Source organism: Marmota flaviventris, chromosome 16, assembly GCF_047511675.1.
Source record: "Marmota flaviventris isolate mMarFla1 chromosome 16, mMarFla1.hap1, whole genome shotgun sequence".
NCBI lineage: Eukaryota > Metazoa > Chordata > Mammalia > Rodentia > Sciuridae > Marmota > Marmota flaviventris.
This window is the reverse complement of record NC_092513.1, coordinates 54,922,212-54,943,908: the sequence shown is the minus strand read 5'-3', so window position 1 is coordinate 54,943,908 and position 21,697 is coordinate 54,922,212. Positions and strand designations below refer to the sequence as shown.

Below are 21,697 nucleotides of genomic sequence, written 5' to 3'. Positions count from 1 at the left end.
TTGGCCAGCTCCCTAGGACAGCAGCAATTTTTACAACCACCCCTGCCCATGAACATACAGAATGAATAAGAAATTGGGAAGGGCACTTGTGTTGGAGCAACTTGTGATATATTTCCAAATTTCCCCAGTCATCTTCAGCAAGCAAGAAATAAAGGTCAAGGATGATCATGTCTCACATGCCATGCACATGACCCCTGGCCTGTGGTTTCTTGCCCCAGAGATTACTTTTGCTAATGATTGTATCAGTAGTCCAGTTGTTTTGTCATCCTTAATATAAACCTTTACTGTTTAAGATGATTGCCCTCTGGTGGCCTGATGTATACTGTCTTCAGAAACTGAAAATTATTGTGCATCTGCAATAATCGTATTAAAATATATTGTGCAGAAAATCTAATCAGATAACCCATCTTGAAAAACCAAATGGCTGATAGAATATCATATGAAAATATATATGCTGGAAAGTATGAAAATGTGTTCTCCCAATCTCTGCTTATGGATCATATAGACAGATGTTGACATTTAACATTATAATCTATAGTGGAGCACACAGATGAAATCAGAAATATCTGACACCAAGTCATTGAATATTTAAGAAATATGCATATTTCCTGGCAAGATCCTGGGAGGAAATGTCATTTCTAAGCATGCTGTAGACTATATCTATACCTATATTTTGTTCATTTCTGTGCATTCCAGTTCAAGTCGTGTCATTAAGAAACCATGAAAATAAGAAAAATGGGATCAGGAAAAAATTTGATCTTTAGGAGGAATCCAGTTATCTTGATTTTTTTGTATTTAGTTTTTATAAGATCCACACTGATGCAGAAGGCATTTATTGCATGCATGACACGATTATCTACCTTTGCCACATTTTAAAGAGGTAGATGTGGTGATTTTTTACATGAATGTGTATTACATGAATTCTGCATATAGCAATTGCTTTAATGAACAAAGAAAAAACTTATGGGAGTATGATTTTGTAAATTATTTGCAAAGCATCTATTATTCATAATTCCAAACTTGACTCTGTCCATACATATATGCTTTTTTAAATTTAGTTTGAACAATTTGAAAGCACCATTGGGTTTAAGCTGCCAAACCATCGGGCTGCCAAGCGTTTGTGGAAAGTATGTGTTGAACACCATACATTTTTCAGGTAGGTAGAGATCATTTGGGAGTTGGTTTTTGTTTTTTCCCTAAGGAAGAATTGAAATGACTCGATTGCTTATATTGAAAAGGTTTGGGGCAAGAAGGACAATCTAGAAACATCCTTTCTATTCCTTCAAGTTCATTTTCACCAGATATCTTGATAAGAAATCCTAAAAACACTTCTGAATAAATTTAAAGGATTTACTTCAATTTGTCTTGTACTTATCTGTGTTACTTTTTTTTTTTTTTGGTCTTTTCATTATTTTTATAAAAGAGTGTCCTCTTCAAGTATCCAGTTCATTCCTATTTCAAAAATTTCTTGATACCCCCCTGGACTCCTTTATGCAAACATATATACTCAGCCCATCAGGTTCGTGCCTATAAAATAACAAATTATCATTCTTCTTCACTAAATCATCTATTTAATTGTTCCTTGGGTTTATGGAGCCATGGCTTCTCTAGATGTTCTAGACTCTCTAGTTTATGAGATAAAGGTTAATGTTCCTATAGTCCAGCCCAGCCCTGGTTTTACTTATGTCTTTTCTCCTGCATCCCTCATTAATATATACTGTATGACTTGATAGCTTTTCTAATAAAAATCAGATTCATTACCTACAAGCTTCGTGGTAAACCTTTAATACACTGTGAAAAGTTAAAAAAAAATAGCATTCTGAATATTTGACTTAAAGGTCTTTTCTGGTGGTTTTCTTTAATATCTTTAGACTGTTGTTACCAGAAGCACCTCCAAAGAAATTCCTAACCTTGGGTTCCAAGTTCCGGTACAGTGGCAGGACGCAAGCCCAGACAAGAAGAGCCAGTGCATTGATAGATCGCCCCGCGCCTTACTTTGAACGTTCATCCAGCAAACGTTACACCATGTCTCGCAGCTTGGATGGAGGTAGGCATTGCTCACTGGCTCTTAATAATTTCTAGTAACTCACCAGGAAGGAGTGTCATGAACATGTGTAAATGTAGATCTTCTTGGATATTATGAAAGGGAAAGCAGCGGTGGATCTGAACTAAGTGGGAGATTTTGAACATCCCCACCTCCAAAAGTAATGCCTTTGTCAGTCTATCTGTAGATGTGTATAAACTGAGATAAATTAGGCACTTTGAGAATGAGGAGCATAGCTTTCATAAGCCAGTACCCCAAATTTGGAGAAAGATGGTCACATTCTAAATATAGGAGTCAGGGACTCCAAGTAATTCTGTTCTCTTGCCAGCTGACCTGAAATGATTAGCAATTTTGTCTCAAGAATATTTGTTTCAGAAATAAAACTGTAGGCTTAATTTATCTCTTTTACTTAAAAGGGTTTATTTATTTTATTTTTTTAGGAAAAATGTGGCCTTTGTTAGTCATTTATGATAGCTAGGAGAAAGGATGCTATGTAGGTGCTCTCTGCTATTAAGTCAGATAAGCGAGTCAGATGACTAAGACAGGGGCAGAGCCCGGTTCCATGGCACATGCCTATAATCCCAGCAACTCAGGAGGCTGAGGCAGGAGAATTTCAGGTTTGAAGGCAGCCTCAGAAACTTAGCAATACCCTGAGCAAAAGAAAAACTAAGAAAGGGCTGGGGATGTGGCTCATAGGTTAAACACCCCTGGGTTCAATCCCCAGCATGCCACCCCACCTAAAAGAAAATCAGGGACAGCGTCACTTAGATGACCTTCCTAAGGAATAACAAACAGGAATTATTAGTCTGTTTTTGTCTTGTCTATCAGTTGTGTATTGCTTCTGTAGTAAGATGGAGGGCGGCTTTTGCCAAAAGGCATGCCAGCTACAGTGACACTTAGGACCTAAGTCATGCCTAAGCTTCCAACTTGTAGTTCAGAGAACTTGGAGATTAGTTGTTCTGTTGAAGACCCATCTTATGCAAATGAAAAGCTTTAGATTTCTGGCATGCATGTATGATTTTAGTAAGTAACAAAAGCATAAATAAAAGTTACAGGAACCTAGAATCATCTCTGTCCCTCTGTTTTTTTGCATCTGCTTCCCAAGGAATCTCATTTCCCCTGCCCCTGCCATCCCTAGTGTAGTTGATGGGGGCGACATATTATTTCCTGAATCCCCTGATTAAAAAGACAGTATTTTCCTGATTGCATAATTTAGAAAACTGTTTGTAGAAGAAATCACACTTGTATTGTTAGTGCTATATTTTGTATGTTACTGCTAAAATGAGAACAGCACTCATCTGGCAAGAAAAACTCAAGAGTGAATCCAGACTCCGCTGTCCTCTGGGTAATGGTTGGCAAATGATTTCAGCTCTCCAGGTCTGAAGTAGTTTCCCAGAAAATGGGAATTAGGCCATCTTCACAGGGTTGTTGTGAAGATACATGGAGAAAACAGTCATTGTATAAGATATAAATTATTTCAATAATTATATTGATGACGATTCTTACATTTGTGAGCTGGCCCAAAAAGTTAATTCCAATTGTCTCTTTGTATTTGTGGGTTCCAAATTCTGCAAATTTCTTTTTATAAAAATCACAGCTACACTAAATATATACCGACTTGGTTTTTGTCATAATTCCCTGGATAATACAATGTGACAACAATTTCCATAGCATTTACAGTGTGTTACTTTATTATCTAATGATGTAAAGGAGAATGTGCAATTATATGCAGATACAGCACCGCTTTATATGAGAGACTTGAACATCTTTGGATTTGATATCCATGGGGCTCCTGGAAGCAATCCCCCAGGGATACCAAGGGACAACTGCACCATTCTGTATCTTCTAAGATTTGCAGAATACCAAACCTAGAGCCAACCCTTTAGAATAAAACATGTACCAGAACTGTTTTAAGATATTGAATATCTGTGATGTAACACTGAAGTTTTTCTTTTTTCACTTTGTCCCATTTACTCCTCTTTATAGAATCTCTGTTCACTGTTTGTACATTCTCTGTGTCAGTACTGAGGAACTTTTGTAGAATCGCACCTTTTTTTCCCCACCATCTACTTTGTTCAGTGATGTGTGCCCAAGGGAGCACATTTCTCGTGAATGTTGTTTTCCTCTTGACCTTTTGTGTGCTAATGACTTCGGAGAAGACGGAAGACAATTGCAAAGTCAATGTACTAATATCATGGTGTCTCTTCCTCCCTGCCCAAAAGTGATGTTAGTATGTGTTGTCTCCCTCTTGGTGGTCCTGCCAGTTCTCGTATGTTTTCTACGCTGCTGAGCTGGGGGCCGTGGCTGCACGTTGGAACATAAATTGCTTTTTTGCAAGGCGGCAGCATCTTGTAGAAAACAGCCTAACTGGTCTATTAAGAAACCATACAAGCTTTCTCATCGATAGAAAGACAGATAAAATATCTTGGTGAAGATATTTTAGTAGTTTAGCTATCAAAAGGATCTCAGAAAGGATTTCGTTTCATAATCCTTTCTCTGTTTTAAAGCTCCTAAAAGACGAAGGCAGATTATATTTTGTCTGTGATCAACTGCTGTGTATTTGAAAAGCAGTGTTTATTTTTCATGATATCAAATTTTTATAATCTAAAATAATGAATACCAAATAATTTGGACATCGAACTGAATTTTAGCATCTCTTTCACTGAGACATTTTAGCTGGTATGAAGGGCTGTGTCTTATATCTCTTATGTTTGCACGCTTTGCATTTGCATGAATTTCATTTAGCAGCATTTGTCTTGTTTTCTCAAAATATTAGAGATGGGAATGAGTATATATGCATCTCATCATGGCAGACTGTTTAAAATGCAGTGGATATTAAAGCATTTCTCTATTTCACTTGAATGGAATTACCATCAGAATTTTATAATCTGTGCCACAACATGGTTAATTTTCATTATTACCCTTGGGGCTTTAATATCGTAGGAGTGTTCGTTTTTGTTTTTTTTTTTAGCATCCCATAATAATAATAAAACCAATTCAGTGCTCTTTGGTAAATGTTACTTCCAAAAATGTGTTCAAAGTCAAGTGTATTAGAGTGTTATCCACTGCTTTGAGTTCCTGAACTTGCCACTCAGTGCCTGGTGCTGGTGCCCAGCCAGGGCTCTCAGGCAGCAGGGGGTTCAGGGGAAGCCCAGTTTCACCTCCTTCCATTCTCCTCCACCCTCACACACACACCCTCACCAGAGAGCATGAGAATGGGTGGGCATTATTCTGGACTTCAAGACGTGAGCATTTAAGTAATTTTAAACTACACGGTCTAGGTGGAACAGAAAGTCTATGATATCTTAGATTCTTTTCATGTCAAAGCTGGTATTTTGTAGTGGTATTTTCTTTCCCAGTAACGGGACAGTGGTGTGGTTGATCTCTCTTCTACTTAACAATTTCAGATCTTATTTCTCCAATTGTATTTGCTTTTAGCGTCAGTGAATGAAAACCATGAAATATACATGAAGGATTCTATGTCTGCTGCAGAGGTTGGTACTGGCCAGTACGCCACAACAAAGGGCATCTCTCAGACCAACTTGATCACCACTGTGACTCCGGAGAAAAAGGCCGAGGAGGAGCGCGACGAGGAAGACGAGAGACGGAAAAAGGCTGAGGAAGCCACGCCGGTCTCAGCCATCCGGCACGAGGGAAAGGTACAGCTCCCAGGCTGCCTCATAGAGCTTGCTCCAGCTTAACAAAGGCTCAGTAATGCTGAGAATGGAACCAGAAATGTGTTGAGCATAGGGTCGTTCATAACTCAGCGCTAGTTACAGTCATATGTCAGTTTTAAAATTACTATTCCTATTTTGACATTTTTTTTTACTCTGAAAGTTGCTTCCTTAATTTTTTGAGATTTTTTACTTTAATGAGGAATGTGCTACGTAAGACTTTCAACAGCTGTCCTGTGTCTGTCTCTCTTAAAAATTCTTTGGGTGGTGGAAGATGCCTTTCTGTTCTGGCTCTCATTTCAGAACTGTCACTAAAGCTATTTTCTTTGTTTCTGGCCCCATTCTCCTACCCAAGCTTGATATATTTTTCTAGATATACGATAATCACATTGCCATTCTTCTAACCACAAGTATCACAGGCCTGTGTGTTTATAATTCATCTTCCTTAGTCTTATAATTGTGATCTCATCAGGAAAGGAAGGAGTTAGTGGCCATATTTTAAAATGGGATGTGGAGGTACAAGTGTGCACAGGAAGTTGAGAAGTGGACTTATTGGTGTTTTCTCCAGGTGATTTCATGAAATCATGCCCCCACCCCCCTCCACCAAATTAAATTTCTTCTTAAACATGGTTTTTAAATATCAGACTTATTTCTGGTGACCCAGCAGTATAAAGCAACTTCTTAGGAAAACAGTTTTGACCGTCAACACATGGGAAAGTTTATGCATGATAATCATGGAAAAGCAGAGCAGCTATTGGAACATATAAGGTAAATAGAGGAAATAGGGGAAGAAAAATGCTCATGTCATCTATGGGTTATCCTGAAATATGAGTTTGCTCCACTTACAAGTGCTCCCTTAAGTGGGCTTTTCAAATACAGATGGATGTGATAGAAAATCACCAATTTCGACTCCTTGGAAAAATATTTTTTTTCCATAATGATTTTAACAACAGCATCTTAAGGGAGGGGGTAGGTCAACAAATAATTTTTGTAGTCAGAATATTCCAAGTGACCCAGTCCATCATTTTTAAATTTTGCTCTTTTAGGATAAGTTTCCCTAATTTGCCAAACCAAAAAAAACAAAGTGCAGGGATATTTGGATCACTTTTGTTGCTTTGTTCTAAATTTCATTTTCACACTCTGTCAGTTGAGTCAAGGGCTGGTTTTAACTGGGACATGAAATGAAGATAATATACCTGAAAGGCGAAGGTGTCCTTCTTACCCTTGGTTATTACAGAATTTCTCAAGATTGTCCATGCCAACAAATTATCCCCATGGATGTGTAAGTGGAATTAAGTGGCACACAGAGGTAAATTATTTTTAGTTTACTCCCCAAATAGGTGCAGTCAGTCTCACTTTATTCAATTTTAAAAGACTACCAATTCATTTATGTAACATGTAGCACTGAGCTATCCTCACCTTGTGCCATTTATGCCATGGGAAAATAAAAAAAAAGAAAATGACTCCCCTCATTGTGTGATCTCAGCAGAGCCAGTGCTTTGAGCAGGGCGCCTTCAGGAGGCTGCATAGTTGCCAGCTGTCTTTAATTCCCCCAAATCTTTAAAAAGACAAAGTTGTCTTTGAAAAAACCACATTCATAAGCAGAATGGAAGATTAACCCTTAATTTTATTATTTTCTACCTCCAAACAGTAACATAGAGGTACTTCTTTTTTAAACCAAAATGAAAACATATTATTGCAAATAATTCTTAAAAGACCGGTCCCCCAGAATTGGCCTGGGAAGGAAACTGGTTTCCCTGGCTTTTTCCTTCCGCAGGTCAGAGGGCCAGTCTCACCACCAGAGGACAGTTGTCTTCAAGGTGACTTTGTAACGTCTACATTAGTCTTAGAGATTTTCACAGGTTCCTGTTTAAAATGCAGTCTTTAATGTCAAATGGGAGTGTGTGGGAAGACACACTCCTGTCATGGTCCAACGAGACACTTCTTCTGCAGATATATTCAAGAGACACTTTTTTTTTCTTTGTGCATTTTCTTTCCCTCATGTCTCAGATGTAATTTTACTTGTACATTTTCTTTCCCTCTGTTGCTGTGTTTACCACTTCTCTGTAAGTAAGGATTGGATAACCATCACCAGGCAGTCAAGGCTGGGTAATTTCCATGCTCTCAGGTCACTAGGCATAATACACACACACACACACACACACACACACACCAACAGAAGTCTAATTATCTTCAGGCTCCATGTGCCCTGGCCTTGAACTTACCAGGCTATAGCAGCTCCTATGCTCTGCTCAGAGTCTCTGCTTGCTTCCTGTCTTCCCTTTCTTGCCCAGCAGCCCCTCCACCACCTGCATAAGAAACCAGCTTTGGGCATTGAAACCGCCAGGGCCCCAGAGAATGGAACTAGGTTCACTTGTCCCATGAAAGCCAGAGCTCATCAGGGGGCCACTTTTGTGCAGATGCCTGCTTTAGCATTGTATTAAGGACTCAAACCAAAGGTATAAACATGCCCTTTATCTACTAAAAGAAATCAGGAGGCTGGGAAATTGTATCTGTCTATTATTTATGGCCCACAAATAATAGAAACTAACACATAGAAACTGTATTACAAGGAAACACATTATTTTAGCTGGTTAGCTTATTGAAATGACTTTGAGTGTGAGTTCCACTTACACCCTGCATAAAGGAGCCAAAATAGAAGACTTTTCAGAGCAACCTCAGTCCTTTGTTGGGGAGTCAGAGTTTCTGAAATGCTAGTTGTTGAATCCTCCCCCCATTATCAGATAGGAGTGGGGCCAGAAACTTCTAGATTTGCAAACCCACCTATTTGGGATATAGTTGACTAACCAAGGAAAGGAATAATGCTAGAAGAAATTTTTTTTAAATAATTGCAATTGGAATTGAATTTTGTTTTCATTTTCTAATCCAGCTAAACCATTGTAACAAATCTATTACCTGGAGATCAGGAGAAGGTTATTGAAAGTCTTGATTTTGATTTATTGGAGAGTTATATTTGCTCTCAGAACCCTCAACCTTCCTAGAGTTGTCAGTGTACTATGAAATTTTTTGATCATGGGAAACCTGTAGACATTGGGATTCCACCCTGTTATATGATGGTCTGATGGGAGAACTGTAGCCGTCTGCAGCAATGTTGGCATGCAGCTTAACGACTTAAAAATTCCCAAGCAACCCTACTGCTAAAATTCTTGTTTTACGATTTTATATTGATACCCATAAGAAAATTAACTAATTGCAGTTTTCTTTTTGTCCTTTTGCACCTCTGTTTGCTGCTTCCTGTCTCTCTCTGTCTCTTTCACATCAGTCACCTGAGCTTGGCACTGACTCATGTCCCTTGTCACCTCCATCAGCCCATTCTGACCCCACATCCCCCACTGAGCTCCGTAGGAGGTGTAAGGAGAACGAATGCAGAGCTCCGGGTTCCTCCCCGCCCAGAGCCGAGCATTTGCAGGGAGAGCTGGCCCTGGACTCTGACAGCCAAGGGAAAGCTTACGTAGGGGATCAGGACGTGGCATTTAGCTACAGACAGCAAACTAGCAAAGGAGCCACTTTGTTTTCCTTCTCCTTACAGCTCCCTGAGTCCTTCCCCTCCCTCCTAGATGATGATGGGTACCTCTCTTTCCCCAACCTGTCTGAAACCAACTTCCTGCCCCAGAGCCTGCAGCATTATCTCCCGATCCGCTCACCCTCCCTCGTGCCCTGTTTCCTCTTCATCTTTTTCTTTCTGCTCTCCGCCTCCTTCTCAGTGCCATATGCCCTCACTCTCTCTTTCCCTCTGGCTCTGTGCCTCTGCTACCTGGAGCCCAAGGCGGCCTCCTTGAGCGCCTCCCTAGACAATGACCCGAGTGACAGTTCAGAGGAAGAGGTGTGTACCTCGGCATAGAACACACTTCCCCTGCGTGTTCCGTGCTTCGGTCCGAAACAAGTGTTAGCCGGCTGCTGCGATAGTGGTCCTACTTTCAGAGCCTCATTTATTGTCTGTGCCAATTATGTTGAGGTTTTGTGTGTTGGGGAGTCCAACCCAGGCCCCAGGGTTAGGCACAACACCATGTGGATGCAGCAGTCTGAGTGCAATCCTGAATTCTCTGCTACCCACTGAGTCCTAGGTAGGGTAAAGGACTCAGCCAGAAGTCAATTTCAAATAGCCCATTAGCTATGTAAAAGATCAGGGCTAAGTTAAAGTTTCTGATCAGTTATCATCTTACAAAACAAATCACATATAAGACAGATAAGTAGCTTCCTGCTTAAAATGAGATTCAAGGAGAGATAGAGAGAGCATTGCCAGAGGGTCCATGTCACAATCTCCTGGGTAGCTTTCCAAATATGCAAACTAGTCTCCTGGAGATTCTGAAATGCCCCCCCCCCCCACTACTCTCCTTGATTACAGTTATCTTTATTACTTGAGTAGATCAGGTTCCCTCATGCATTGGGTCAGAAAGGATGTCAACAACAGTTTGAAACAGCCACCTGTCATTCGTCATTGATAGGACAAGAAACAGGACCAAGAAGACCTGCATGCAGTACAGCAGTGTCCAAATACAGTCAGGGAAGGATTTATTTAAGTTTTCTTTACATTATAAAACCAGGCTGAAATTTTGTCTGTGTTAGCAATGCCGGTGCATAAATCAGATAGCAGTGATTCTTCCAATTCCACATGAGACAAAAATCTCCCCATAAGTTGACAAGAGGGTCAAATCAAGAAAGCTGGTGAGGTGTCTCTGGCCCTAAACCAGGTATTGCATAGTGGAGGAAAGAATCTGTCAGCATGTGGGTCTCCCTTCCTCATCTCAGCAACTGGGCGAGTTGAGGGTACAGCCCTCAGCAGCTTTTGCTCCTAATTGTTCCTGTTTCCCACTTCTCCACAACCCTGTGAACAGCACAGCAGCTTCCCTTTCTCCACACTTCAAACAGAGCGTAGGGAAAAGAATAGAAGCAGCCGCCAGAGGAACTGGCTGTCACATCGTCTCCCGCCTGAGCCTCTCCCAGGCTGCCTCCAGTTCTCCTGTTTCCACAAAACAAGGGCTTCTGAGACAGGAGACACATGTGCTCCTAGCATTTTAAAAAATATACATCACAAAGTCAAGGCAACACACACACACAAAAGAGACTATTCAGATTCATGCTCAGCTAGAAAGTCATAATTTGAGGTGCACCTGTGAGTATTTAGTATTGTGAAGGGGTGTGAGTACCTGTATTTAGTGATATTATAGCCATTTCTGTACAGCAAATGGAAAAAAAAATATGAATGATCTCACAGGTGCTGTAAATGGAAGTCTAGTTTTTTTTTTTTTTTTTTTTTTTTTTTTTTTTTAATTTGATATTGCATGAGAGTCTTTTTCAAAATTCTTGGGCTATGAGACTATTAGCTCCAGCTGTCTCTCCCCTACCCCTTTCACCCTCTCTTTCACACACATACATGCACACACACATACACATACGTATCTTTTTGTACTTGAAAAATAGAACTGTTTTAAGTCCAAGGCTTTATTTTTACTATTTCTCACAGTAGCAATATTATCAAATAGCATAGAACACTTTACAATTAAGAAGACAGTATTATCTATAAAGTTTGTGTATAATATTAGCATATTTTCAACCTACAGATGTTTTTCCTTTAGCAGTGAGTTAGTCCTGAGTCTAAAATAAAGCCCAAAAAAAAAAAAAAAAAGAAGAAAGAAAGAAAAGATTTCTATTTTATGCTTTTCTAAATTCTAAAGAACTGAACATTTCCATAGCCAGCCACACAGAGCTTGTGCCTAATCCAGGGTATACATCTTGTTGTAATCGGTGCATGAGAGTTAATGTAAACTTGGGCATGTCTGCATTACATCAGCAAAACAAATCACAGCAGTTCATTGTTGCAAGTCAGTGAACACAGGATGGGAGCTTCCCAGGCCTGGCTGTCCTTGTTATTGCAAACCTCTGAAACCGTAAAATAGCGCTGACCACTGCAGTCCTTGCCACCCCCTTCCCCAGACTTAGCCTACTACAGCTCTTCTGCCACCAGACTTAGTATTTCACCATCTGTTCAGTGTCGACTCTTAACCCCAGGTGCAAAGAGCTGTGCATACTAGTTCCACTTGAGCAAAAGAAGTCATATTTAGGTCATTCGGTTTTAAAAAAAAATTGCAGTTTGCTTACATGGCCCATTTTATTCCCTGGGCCTCAAGCTCTTTGGCAGCTTAAACTGGGTGACTTCCCATATAATTCATCTGTCACGTTCCTTTTACAAAATCACTAATGACAGTAGTTCTTTTTACATCTCTCATATGTTACAGTGGCTAAATCATAGTGCCAGCCTTTCTCAAAAGTGAACCCCAGTATAGAAAGCATTAAATCATTTCAAACAAAAAAAGTGGTTGGCCAATCATTTCTTTTCTTCTATACTTTCAGAATGATCAAATAAGAAGGACAGAATATCAAATCATCTGTCAAGAATCATAAGATAAATTTAGCTCATCATAACATGTAATTGTGAATTTCTGAGTAATTTTTTTGATAATACAAAACAAAGAGGTTCAAATTTGGAGAAAAAGATTGATCCCCTCATTTATGCATTCTAGTTTGTGGGAAATAGTATTATTGTATGGTAACTGATGGTATGCACACCTTTTCTAGTTTTGTGTAGTCATAATATATTATATGAACAGCAGTTGCTTAAAAAACTGCTATATTCAGTTTTTCTTACTTCATTGACTGTTGATCAGGTACTATGTTAGTTTACTAAGTAGGAATTTGAGGGAGTTTATAGCTTTGGGATTTTGTTTTGTTTTATTTTGTTTGAGATGGGGGTCTTGCTATGCTGCCCAGGCTGGCCTCAAACTTGTGATCCTACCTGCCTCAGTTCTTTCCAAGTATCTGGGATTATAGGCAGGTGCCACTACACCCCTTTTAAGGCAGTTTAGATATGGCTAAAGATATTTGATTATGTTTGCCAAGGAAACTTAATAATTATATAATAGGTTAATATCCATATATCATTATAGGCAATTTTTAGCTCTATCCATGTTAGGCATCTTATAAAGCACTTAGTATCCACTATCCAATATAATTTGTCATGTTATTTCCCCTGTTTTCCAAGAAGGAAACTGGGATAAAATATGAAATACACCCAGTGTATATAAAATATGAAATACACCCAGTGTGTCACTAGTTTGAACAGCAAGGATTTGAGGAAATTGTTCTGACATCTGACCCCTCACTTGAATCTACAACTGAACTCTAGTGCCAAGATGTTGGAAAGTTACTGAATTAAATTTTAAAACCACATGGGAAATGATCTATGCAGGAATACAAATATCTCAAAGAACTTGAGAAGTGTTTGACACAACTAATTAGGACATTAAGCATAATTATTTCATGAAAGCTTAAGATCTTTGAGTTATTCTGTATGTTTCAACAGTAGCCTGTCTTTTTCATTCAAATTGATCTTTCCTTGGGCTGTCAGTTTGTAAAGCCATGGTAATACCATAACAATCACCCTATAAAAAAATTCACAGCCCCTCTGCCCCAGTTGTTAACCAAGGTGGTCAGATCATGAAAATATATCAGCCAGGCTTTCTTCTCTGAAAGAAATCTACTGAAAATTATTTTCTACTTGGGTTTAGTCAGATGACAGCCTCAGGTCCATACGCCAACATTGCAATCTGACTCCTTCTCTTTAGAAATTCACAAAAATGAAAGTTTAGGGACAGTGCCAAAAAATCAGACTGGCCATAAGTCCATAGAGAGAACAATGTCCCAGTTATCACTTCCTGACATTTTTTTGTTTTTCAAAGGAAGGGATATTTTAAGAGAGATTCAAAACTATAGAGCCCCCAGTTCCAATTTTTATTTTCAAAATACCAGTCCAAAAATTTGATCAAGGGAATGTTATGAATAATTAGTTGACATTTGAAGAGGGTAAGTCCATTAATAGGGTGTTTAGATTATGTCTTCATTTCAAAGCTCATTGCTCTACTTTACCCCAGAGAAAATACTGTTTTCAGTCATAACCCCCTATGAAACACATTGAAAACCTGTCCTGAAATCATTATTTTAATTCTCCCCTAAAATCCTAGGCTCTGTCAAATGCTGTGCTTTGTTTTATTTGTTTCCAAGTAGATGTCTCTCTCTCTCTCTTTCCTTATTTTTAAATGATTTTTACTATTATTTGCATCATTTGAATGGTATTTTTTGCAATGAGATATTTAAATACATATTTTGATATACCTCTATATTAGAGGGTGGGATAAAATAAACAACATGTAGTCTTAAAAAGTACCTATTAACAATGCTACTTGAAAATTGAGTTACATTTTTCATCTATAAAACATATGCCTGTGAGTCACTGGCATGTGCTTTTTATAATTCATAAGTAATGCAGACAGCCTGATGTTCGTAAATGGGCATAAATTATCCAAACCGTATAAATGAGGGGCTGAAAGTCCAGTGACTGTTAACAGTAGCTTTTTATGTAAATTTGTACTTTCACTTACCTTTCAAATGTGATATTGCTAGAATGAATGAATGAATAAATAAATAGAAAATACATAAACCTCTTTTATTTGCATTAAGCATTTTTAGGAGGGCTTTTTCGGGATGTTAGTGGAAAGGGTGGGAGGAAAGTGACAAATTGGTTTTCGTGACATGTAGCACCAGACAGGTCAGTGTGGCCCACGCAGTCCCTGCAGTTCCTGCGGGCTGTGCGTGCCTCGGGTCTTCCTCGAAGGGGGCTCTGTTGACAACCCCTAGCTCTGGCTCTTCTTTTGCTTTGGCTTGAAGCTGCATTCTTGTGGGAAGGTAGTATGCCACAGATCCCAGAGAAAGGAAATGAGCGGTTCAACTTATAGGTAACCCCGCTTGACCAGATGGGTTTGTTTTCTATCCCTGCCTCCTTCCTGGAACCTGATCACCTCTGCGCTCAATAGACTGACAGTGAGCGAACAGACACCGCCGCGGATGGAGAAACCACCGCCACCGAGGTTGGTGTTCCACTGAGTCTGGCTGGGAGCTGCCTCAGGAAAATGGCCCAGGGGGTGGGGGGAGCCCTCTGCAAGTATGAATGCTGCATATTAGCTTTGGAGTGGGGATGAATTTGAAAATTCTAACTTCCAAAGTAGGAGTTAGATCCATTCTTAATTGCACAGGTCAGTGGATCTCAAACTGGCTTGTGCCGGACGGAATTACTCCTAGGGCCGCAACTTCACGTGTTTTTCCCTTCGGAAGGACTGAGATGGGACTAAAGAATTTATGTTTCTAACAAGTTCCCAGAGGAGGTTGACTATTAATTCTAGGATTATATTTGGAGAACTACTTTCCTAAACTGATAATACCTTAAAAAAGAAGGGGGTGGGGTGGGGAGTAAGGAATGCAGCTAGGCATGGTGGTGCTTGCCTGTAATCCCAGCTGCTTCTGAGGCTGAGACAAGAAGATAGTTCAAAAAAAAAAAAAAAAATTGTGAGTGTGTGTGTGTATGTGTGTGTGTACGCACACATGCATGCCCCAAAAAGAGCTGGGGGGATGTGGCTCAGTAAAGCATTTAGTTCTTGGGTTCCATTCCCAGTACCAAAAAAAAAGGAGAATTTTTTTTCTCCTATGTCAAATGAGAGGCTCTTTTTGTATGATACCCTTGATTTGTGAGATAAATCACAATTAATTTAATTAGCTTGCTGGCTGGATAGATATATAGTTTAAAATCCCAAATAGTAAAATAATATTTGTTAACAAAACGTACTTAATTTGTTTTTTGTAGCCTTTGGCTATACTACAGGTGAGTCATAAGGAATGAATTCTCAAAAGAAGAGAAAACTGTCGATAGACTTACTTTATTGAAAAAAAAATGTAATCGCATTAACGGGAGAGAAACAGTGCTATTGATTCTCCTTTGTTAATTCTTTAGAATACATTATATTGTGTGTATGGGTTTTTGTCATTTTTAAAACATGCACTATCAGTAACTGATTCAAATTTCTGTAAAAAACAGTATTTATCTTTAGTAATGGAAGTTAAGATGTTTATTTTCCAGAGTGCTAGAGAATTCAGTTTGTACTTTGCAATAAATTTTACTTGGGGTCTTATTTTATTTTTTACATCATCCAATCATAAACATATTTTCTAGTTGGCTATTTAGGAAGAAATGAAAGTACTGTTACGTTGTACATCACTTAATCTCAGAAAAAAAATATTTCATAATGGTATATTATTAAGTTTCTTCTTTTGGAAATGCCATATTTTAAAGAATTATAATTTTTTAAACTAAAGGGTAATAGTGTGAAGCTATTATCCAGTTTCTTTTTAGCAATTATAAGTACACTTATTAAAAGCTAATAATTTTCTATGCCAAATATAAAAAAACTACACCTTGATTTTGTAAGAGTTAGTGACATAGGCTCATAAATTCAATGAATGTCTCCATCTTTCTGTATGCTGTAAATGAAAAACATTTAATAATAATACTTTAAATTTCTATAGCAGTTTTAAAACTCATTACAGAACACTTAAAGCACAGAAGCAAATACATTGAACAGTAGATTGTGAAGAGCTGTGAACACACCACACCCTTGAGCATCAGGACGTCACCAGCACTGTTAGTTTCTAGTAGCTCCTTTCCATCTTTCCCTTCCCTTTATATGGCCAATGCATGGGGTCTACAGAGTAGGTACTCGACCCCACTGGCAGATAAGGAAACTGATACCCTTGTAATTGAAATTATATGCTTAAGGCCACTTGCTTGAGAGTGACCCTTGTTTTACCTGTCATTTCACTCTGCATGTCTACTTGGAGCACAGTGGCCCAAAGCCCAGGCTCTGGGTCAGAAAGCCCTATGAGAAGCACAGCTTTACCATGCAACCTGTGGCTTGGCACACTTACCTAATTACTGGTACTCACATGTCCAAGTTGTAGGCAGGTTGTTGAAATTAGACAAAGAAGGATAATGTAGTAGCTCGGGGTATTTTCTAAAAATATTTTAGTACTTTTTTAACTCAAAAGTTGTCCTTATTTTAAAGGAATGATGCTGCTATTGATGACAGTTCATTTCTTTTTCTTCTTTTTTTAATTTTTTTCTTCCTTAGAAAAATCAAGGTTCTTAGGGCTGGAGTTGTGGCTTAGCAGTAGAGCACTCATTTAGCACGTGCAAGGCCCTGGGTTCGAACCTTAGCACCACATAAAAATAAATCAATAAAGATATTGAGTCCAACTATAACTAAAAATATGAAAAAAAATAAAATCAAGATTCTTATAAGTTTTAAAATGTAAGAATCTCTGTGTTTAATTCTTCCAGCCTCAGTTCTTTGATCCACAAATTGGGGGTTGTGTAGCTAACCTCATAGGACTCTTGTAAAGACTCATCCACTGTAAGGTAGCTATCATTACCACGTAGCCATAGCCCTTCTTAGAAATTGTAATCTGGCTCCCCATACCTCCTGAACCATTGGTGATGTTCATTAAGAACACCCTACCAAGCCCTTGCTGCCACCTTCCCAACCACGTACATCTGCTCATCAAAACACCAAAGACCCAATGGGCAGGAAATCTTTCCCTTCTCAGTGCTTGTTAAGCTTCATAATTTGTGAGAGTGTTGTGGATTGTGCATAAGAAAGAACTGCATCATTACACAAGTGCAAACCAGTGCCTCCACTTAGCAAGTTTATATAGGGCTTTTGAGTTCTCTAATCTCAGAGTAAATTGCATGGTAAGACTTTATTTCCCACTCTTTCTTGATGCTGGCAGTCGGACCAGGAGGAAGATGCAGAGCTCAAGGCACAGGTAGAAAATTAAAAGTAAAACACATACCAGTGCGTGATAAGTCATGGTCTGTGTACGATGTTCAGATCTCAGCATGCTCTGTAGCTGTTACCATGTCGATGGTGCAGTGCGCAGGATGGAGTTTGTTCCCTTGACTACGGTGTCCCTTACCTTTCCCTTTCTTCTCCACTTTTTTCAGAATAGTCTGATTAAGCGAATAAAGGGTGAAAATGTGTATGTCAAACATAGTAATCTTATGTTAGAGGTTGGTATTGGTATATACCAGTGCATGTTTGTGCGTGTTGTTTTTTCCCCCGTAGTGGCTTACCTGTGGGCTCGTACCATGATGCATGAACTGTGTGCTCATCTGTTAATAAGTGGGGATGACTTCTCAGCCTACTCTGATTCCTTATCCTCTCCTAGATGTAGATCCCTTTTTCTTCTGTGTGGACTTAATTTAGTTCTCTTTGGTCACATGTGCATTACATTCCTTACAGTTTTTACCTTTCAAAATTCTTTTGTTTTTTTATGCTTGTGTGAATTTGATTTCTTTTCTCTCTTCTCTAGAAAATATCACATTTTCACCAGAGTGTGTGTGTGGTAGTGTCATGAACCCTCTTCAAAATTATTTTCTTTTGACTACTAATGAGATTGACTTGACTTTTTTTTTTTTTTGAAGTTGAAAGCCAACATGAAAGGCTGACTGTTGGATTCTTTATGTTCCGAATGTAGGAGCTAGATAAAACTCAAGATGAACTGATGAAACATCAGACCAACATTAGTGAGCTGAAAAGAACCTTCTTAGAAACCTCAACAGACACTGCCGTAACGAATGAGTGGGAAAAGAGGCTTTCTACCTCCCCGGTGCGACTGGCTGCCAGGCAGGAGGATGCACCCATGATCGAGCCACTGGTACCCGAAGAGGTCAGTATTCAAGCTTTGGGTTGGAATTGTCTTCTGTTCACTGGTTTCACTTCTCTACAGGGTCTGAAACTAGGAAAAGGATTTGGCAAACTTCTGAGTAGAGAACCTTCCCTCTTTTCTATATATATATCCTGAATTGAGATGCTCTGTGCTCCAGAGGAAAGCTGCAAATTAAATGAATAGGTGGCCAAAAAGCATGGTTTCAGGTGGTGCTGGCAATGAGCATAAAGCCACAGGCAGACTGTAGTGCCAACTGGCTGATTCTGACCAAAAAACCTGTATTTTACAGCAGAGAAATTAAGATACTATCATAGTGAACAGGTACTTTTTGTAAATGTCCTTCCTCCTTCTCCACTGATGAATGACCTGAAAACCCATGTATGTTTCTCATCAGTTGCAAGCTGGGACCTACTGAGATCATCTGCTGTTTGAGTGATCAGAAGTTGTTAGCATTTCAGTACACATTATTTGATTTTTCTGATAACTGATTATTTTAACTGATTTGTAATTGGTTTGATTTGTATTTGACTTTTTTAATGGGGAAATTACAGGACAAATTTCCTTTTTTTCTTTTTGGTACTGGGGATTGAACTGGGCACTCAGTCAACCCCTGGGGCACATCCCCATCCCTTTTTGTATTTTATTTAGAGACAGGGTCTCACTGAGTTATGTAGTGCCTCACCATTACCCCGAGGCTGGCTTTCAACTTGCGATCCTCCTGCCTCAGCCTCCCAAGCCACTGGGATTACAGGCGTGTGCCACCGCACTCAGCTGACAAATTTCTTTTTAAGTAAGGTTTAACACAACCATATCTAGTGAAAATGGAGTATTTTCAGGGAAAAAGACAAAGGAAAAAAATATCCAGTTCATACAAGCATAAAATTCCGAAGAATATTATAAAGGTAAACTGTAAGGAATATAATCTTCATGTGACCAAAGAGAGTTAAAATAAATACATAGGAAAAGGGCTCTCCATCTAGGAGAGGGTAAGGAATCAGAGTAGGCAGAGAAGTCATCCCCCTTTACTAGCATACAGTGCTCACATTTTGGTGGTACTTAAGTAAAGCTTTTCCATATAGAAAAGCTCTCTTTCAATATATAGCCATAGTAAGGGTACAGCTGGTGTTATTTCAGGGCTCCCATTGTGTGGGACCCACAGATTACTATCTACTGTTAGATATCATTTTGCTTTATCTCTCTTCCAAAACAAGCAGGTTTAGAAAACTGCATATTTGGGGCATTGTTTTGGTTAATCTCCTTCTTTAACCAAGACCCCTTTCTTGTGAACTGTTTGTCCAGGAAGCTGACACAGAACAGAAAATTAGAACTTATGCCTTTATGTGTGAAAAAGCCTTTAAACAGTGATCTGTAGGCCACATTCAGGTCCTTGCAGTGAAATTAAGAATCGAATTACGCTCATTGTTGATCGTTTTCTAAACCGCCTTTGAAAACTTTTTATCAAAGTGACCAAGATCTCACTATTGCTGTATTCATGACAATTTCAATACCAGCTAAAAAGTACCCATGGGAATTACTTTGTAAAGGGCCTTTTATGCAGAATAAATGAAAAGTACCTTTACCCAAGGTATGCCTGTACCACGAAACACCACTGCCATTCAGAGGACTTGAGTTTCAAGAGACAAAATTTTCTCATTCCATGTTTGATTTAAATATTATAGTTCTTGCCTTGTTAAGAAGACCACTTGTCAGTTATGCTGTCATAAATTTTATTTTAATTGTTCCAAGTTTAGCCTCACCCTAATTTTTGCCATTTCTTTTAGAATAATGTGCTAGCCCTAAAGATGTCAGACAACTGGACTAAGTTACAAACATACATAATAAGTAGCTACCCAAAGCATAACAGACAAAAGGAGCAAAATGTCTCTTCCCATTGCTAATACTTAAGAAAATGTCAGGTGGTAGCCACTTTGAATGTTTTAGGTTTTAGCTTATTAGAGAAGTTAAAGGGTGGTGATAAAAACAAGGGGGACTTTTAAAAAATCAAAGCCATTAGAATGGTAAAATATCTATTTTTTACTTCTGATTTAATCCTGATTCTTAGAAAATGATGTTGGATAAACTCCAAAATGTTATAATTTAAGGAGGTGATATTTTGACTATAATGAACTTTCCATGGATGTTGGTACCTTTTCTGTACTTCTCTGTCAACACATATTTCCACAATGGCCTTTTATAATGCAGAGAGGCCTAGCCCATGTTAGGGATATATTCCTTAGTGGTTACTTGAATACCCAAAGTTTTCAAATCCCAGCCCCAAATCAGTATCCATCAATACCTGTGCAGCACCAATATTGTCCCGTTTCATGGGAGTGGTAGATTAAGAGGTGTATGTTCACTATGTAACTCCTTGAGCTAGATGCTTAGCATAGTTGATTCTCATTATCCACAGATTCTTAATTTGCAAATTCACTTGCTCCCTAAATATATATATATATATTTGGTAACAGGGATTGAACCCAGAGCTATTCAAACACTGAGCCACATCCCCAGCCCATTTTTTTCTTTTGAGACAGGATCTTGCTAAGCTGCTTCAAGCCTCTCTAAGTAGCTGAGGCTGGCTTTGAACTCACGATCCTCCTCCCTCAGCCTCCTGAGCTGCTGGGGTTACAGGCGTGCACTACTGTGCCCAGCTCCCTAAAATTTATTTGTAGAGACCCTTAATCACCCAAGAGTGAATGACAGTTTTATAAAGGTGTGCCAGAAATAGGACCTTGTTTCCCAAGTATAATACAGAGATGAATGTTTAAGAAACTAATGTTATAACAGTTGGGATATACTATCTGATTGTTTTCTGAACTCTAATGTTAAATCCTCTTTTAGATTAGCAGCTTCTCTTTATCAGCACTTCAATTAGTAGTAACTACTCTCTAGTAGCTGAAGTAGTTGGGTTGGAAGGTTGGCCATGTTTAAAAGTTAAATCTCAGATCTATATCCCTTTTTGGTATATTGTTTCTGTTATGGACATACACAGTTCTACATGTAGCCCGTGCTGACATTTCCAATGGTAAGACACACAGACATTTTAAAAATTAGTTTGTTTCAGACAACAGAGTATACCGAAAACCACTTTAGCCACTGGGCATTTTTTTTAAAAAAGCTTTTATCTTGGGAATAGTATGAGGAATAAGATGTAGTTCTGTGATTATAATTAGAGGCCCAGAAATGTTATTCTAAAAAGTACCAGTAATTTTGACCTTTCCTTCATGTTTCTCATTTCTATTTGAAAAAGAGGCTATGATTGAAAGTTTTAAAAGGAAGGAAGAAAGCATCAGATGATCTTCATGTCATGATGCCATATAGCACATTTTATGTTTTCCAATGCCTTCCT

General features: G+C 38.8%; 1 protein-coding gene across 5 annotated transcripts in view; it reads left to right on the top strand.

Annotated features, from left to right (window-relative positions):
• Epb41l3 (erythrocyte membrane protein band 4.1 like 3) overlaps positions 1-21,697 on the top strand; it is a 151,249-nt gene that overhangs the window by 118,405 nt on the left and 11,147 nt on the right. For 4 of the 5 annotated variants that reach the window (XM_027942897.2, XM_027942898.2, XM_071602451.1 and 1 more), the window contains exons 10-14: positions 1,059-1,156; positions 1,872-2,047; positions 5,483-5,703; positions 14,607-14,660; positions 18,157-18,348. In XM_027942897.2, coding sequence (XP_027798698.1) covers positions 1,059-1,156; positions 1,872-2,047; positions 5,483-5,703; positions 14,607-14,660; positions 18,157-18,348 — 741 coding nt within the window. The remainder of the gene's footprint in view (positions 1-1,058; positions 1,157-1,871; positions 2,048-5,482; positions 5,704-14,606; positions 14,661-18,156; positions 18,349-21,697) is intronic. The other variant, XM_071602450.1, reaches the window with a different exon arrangement.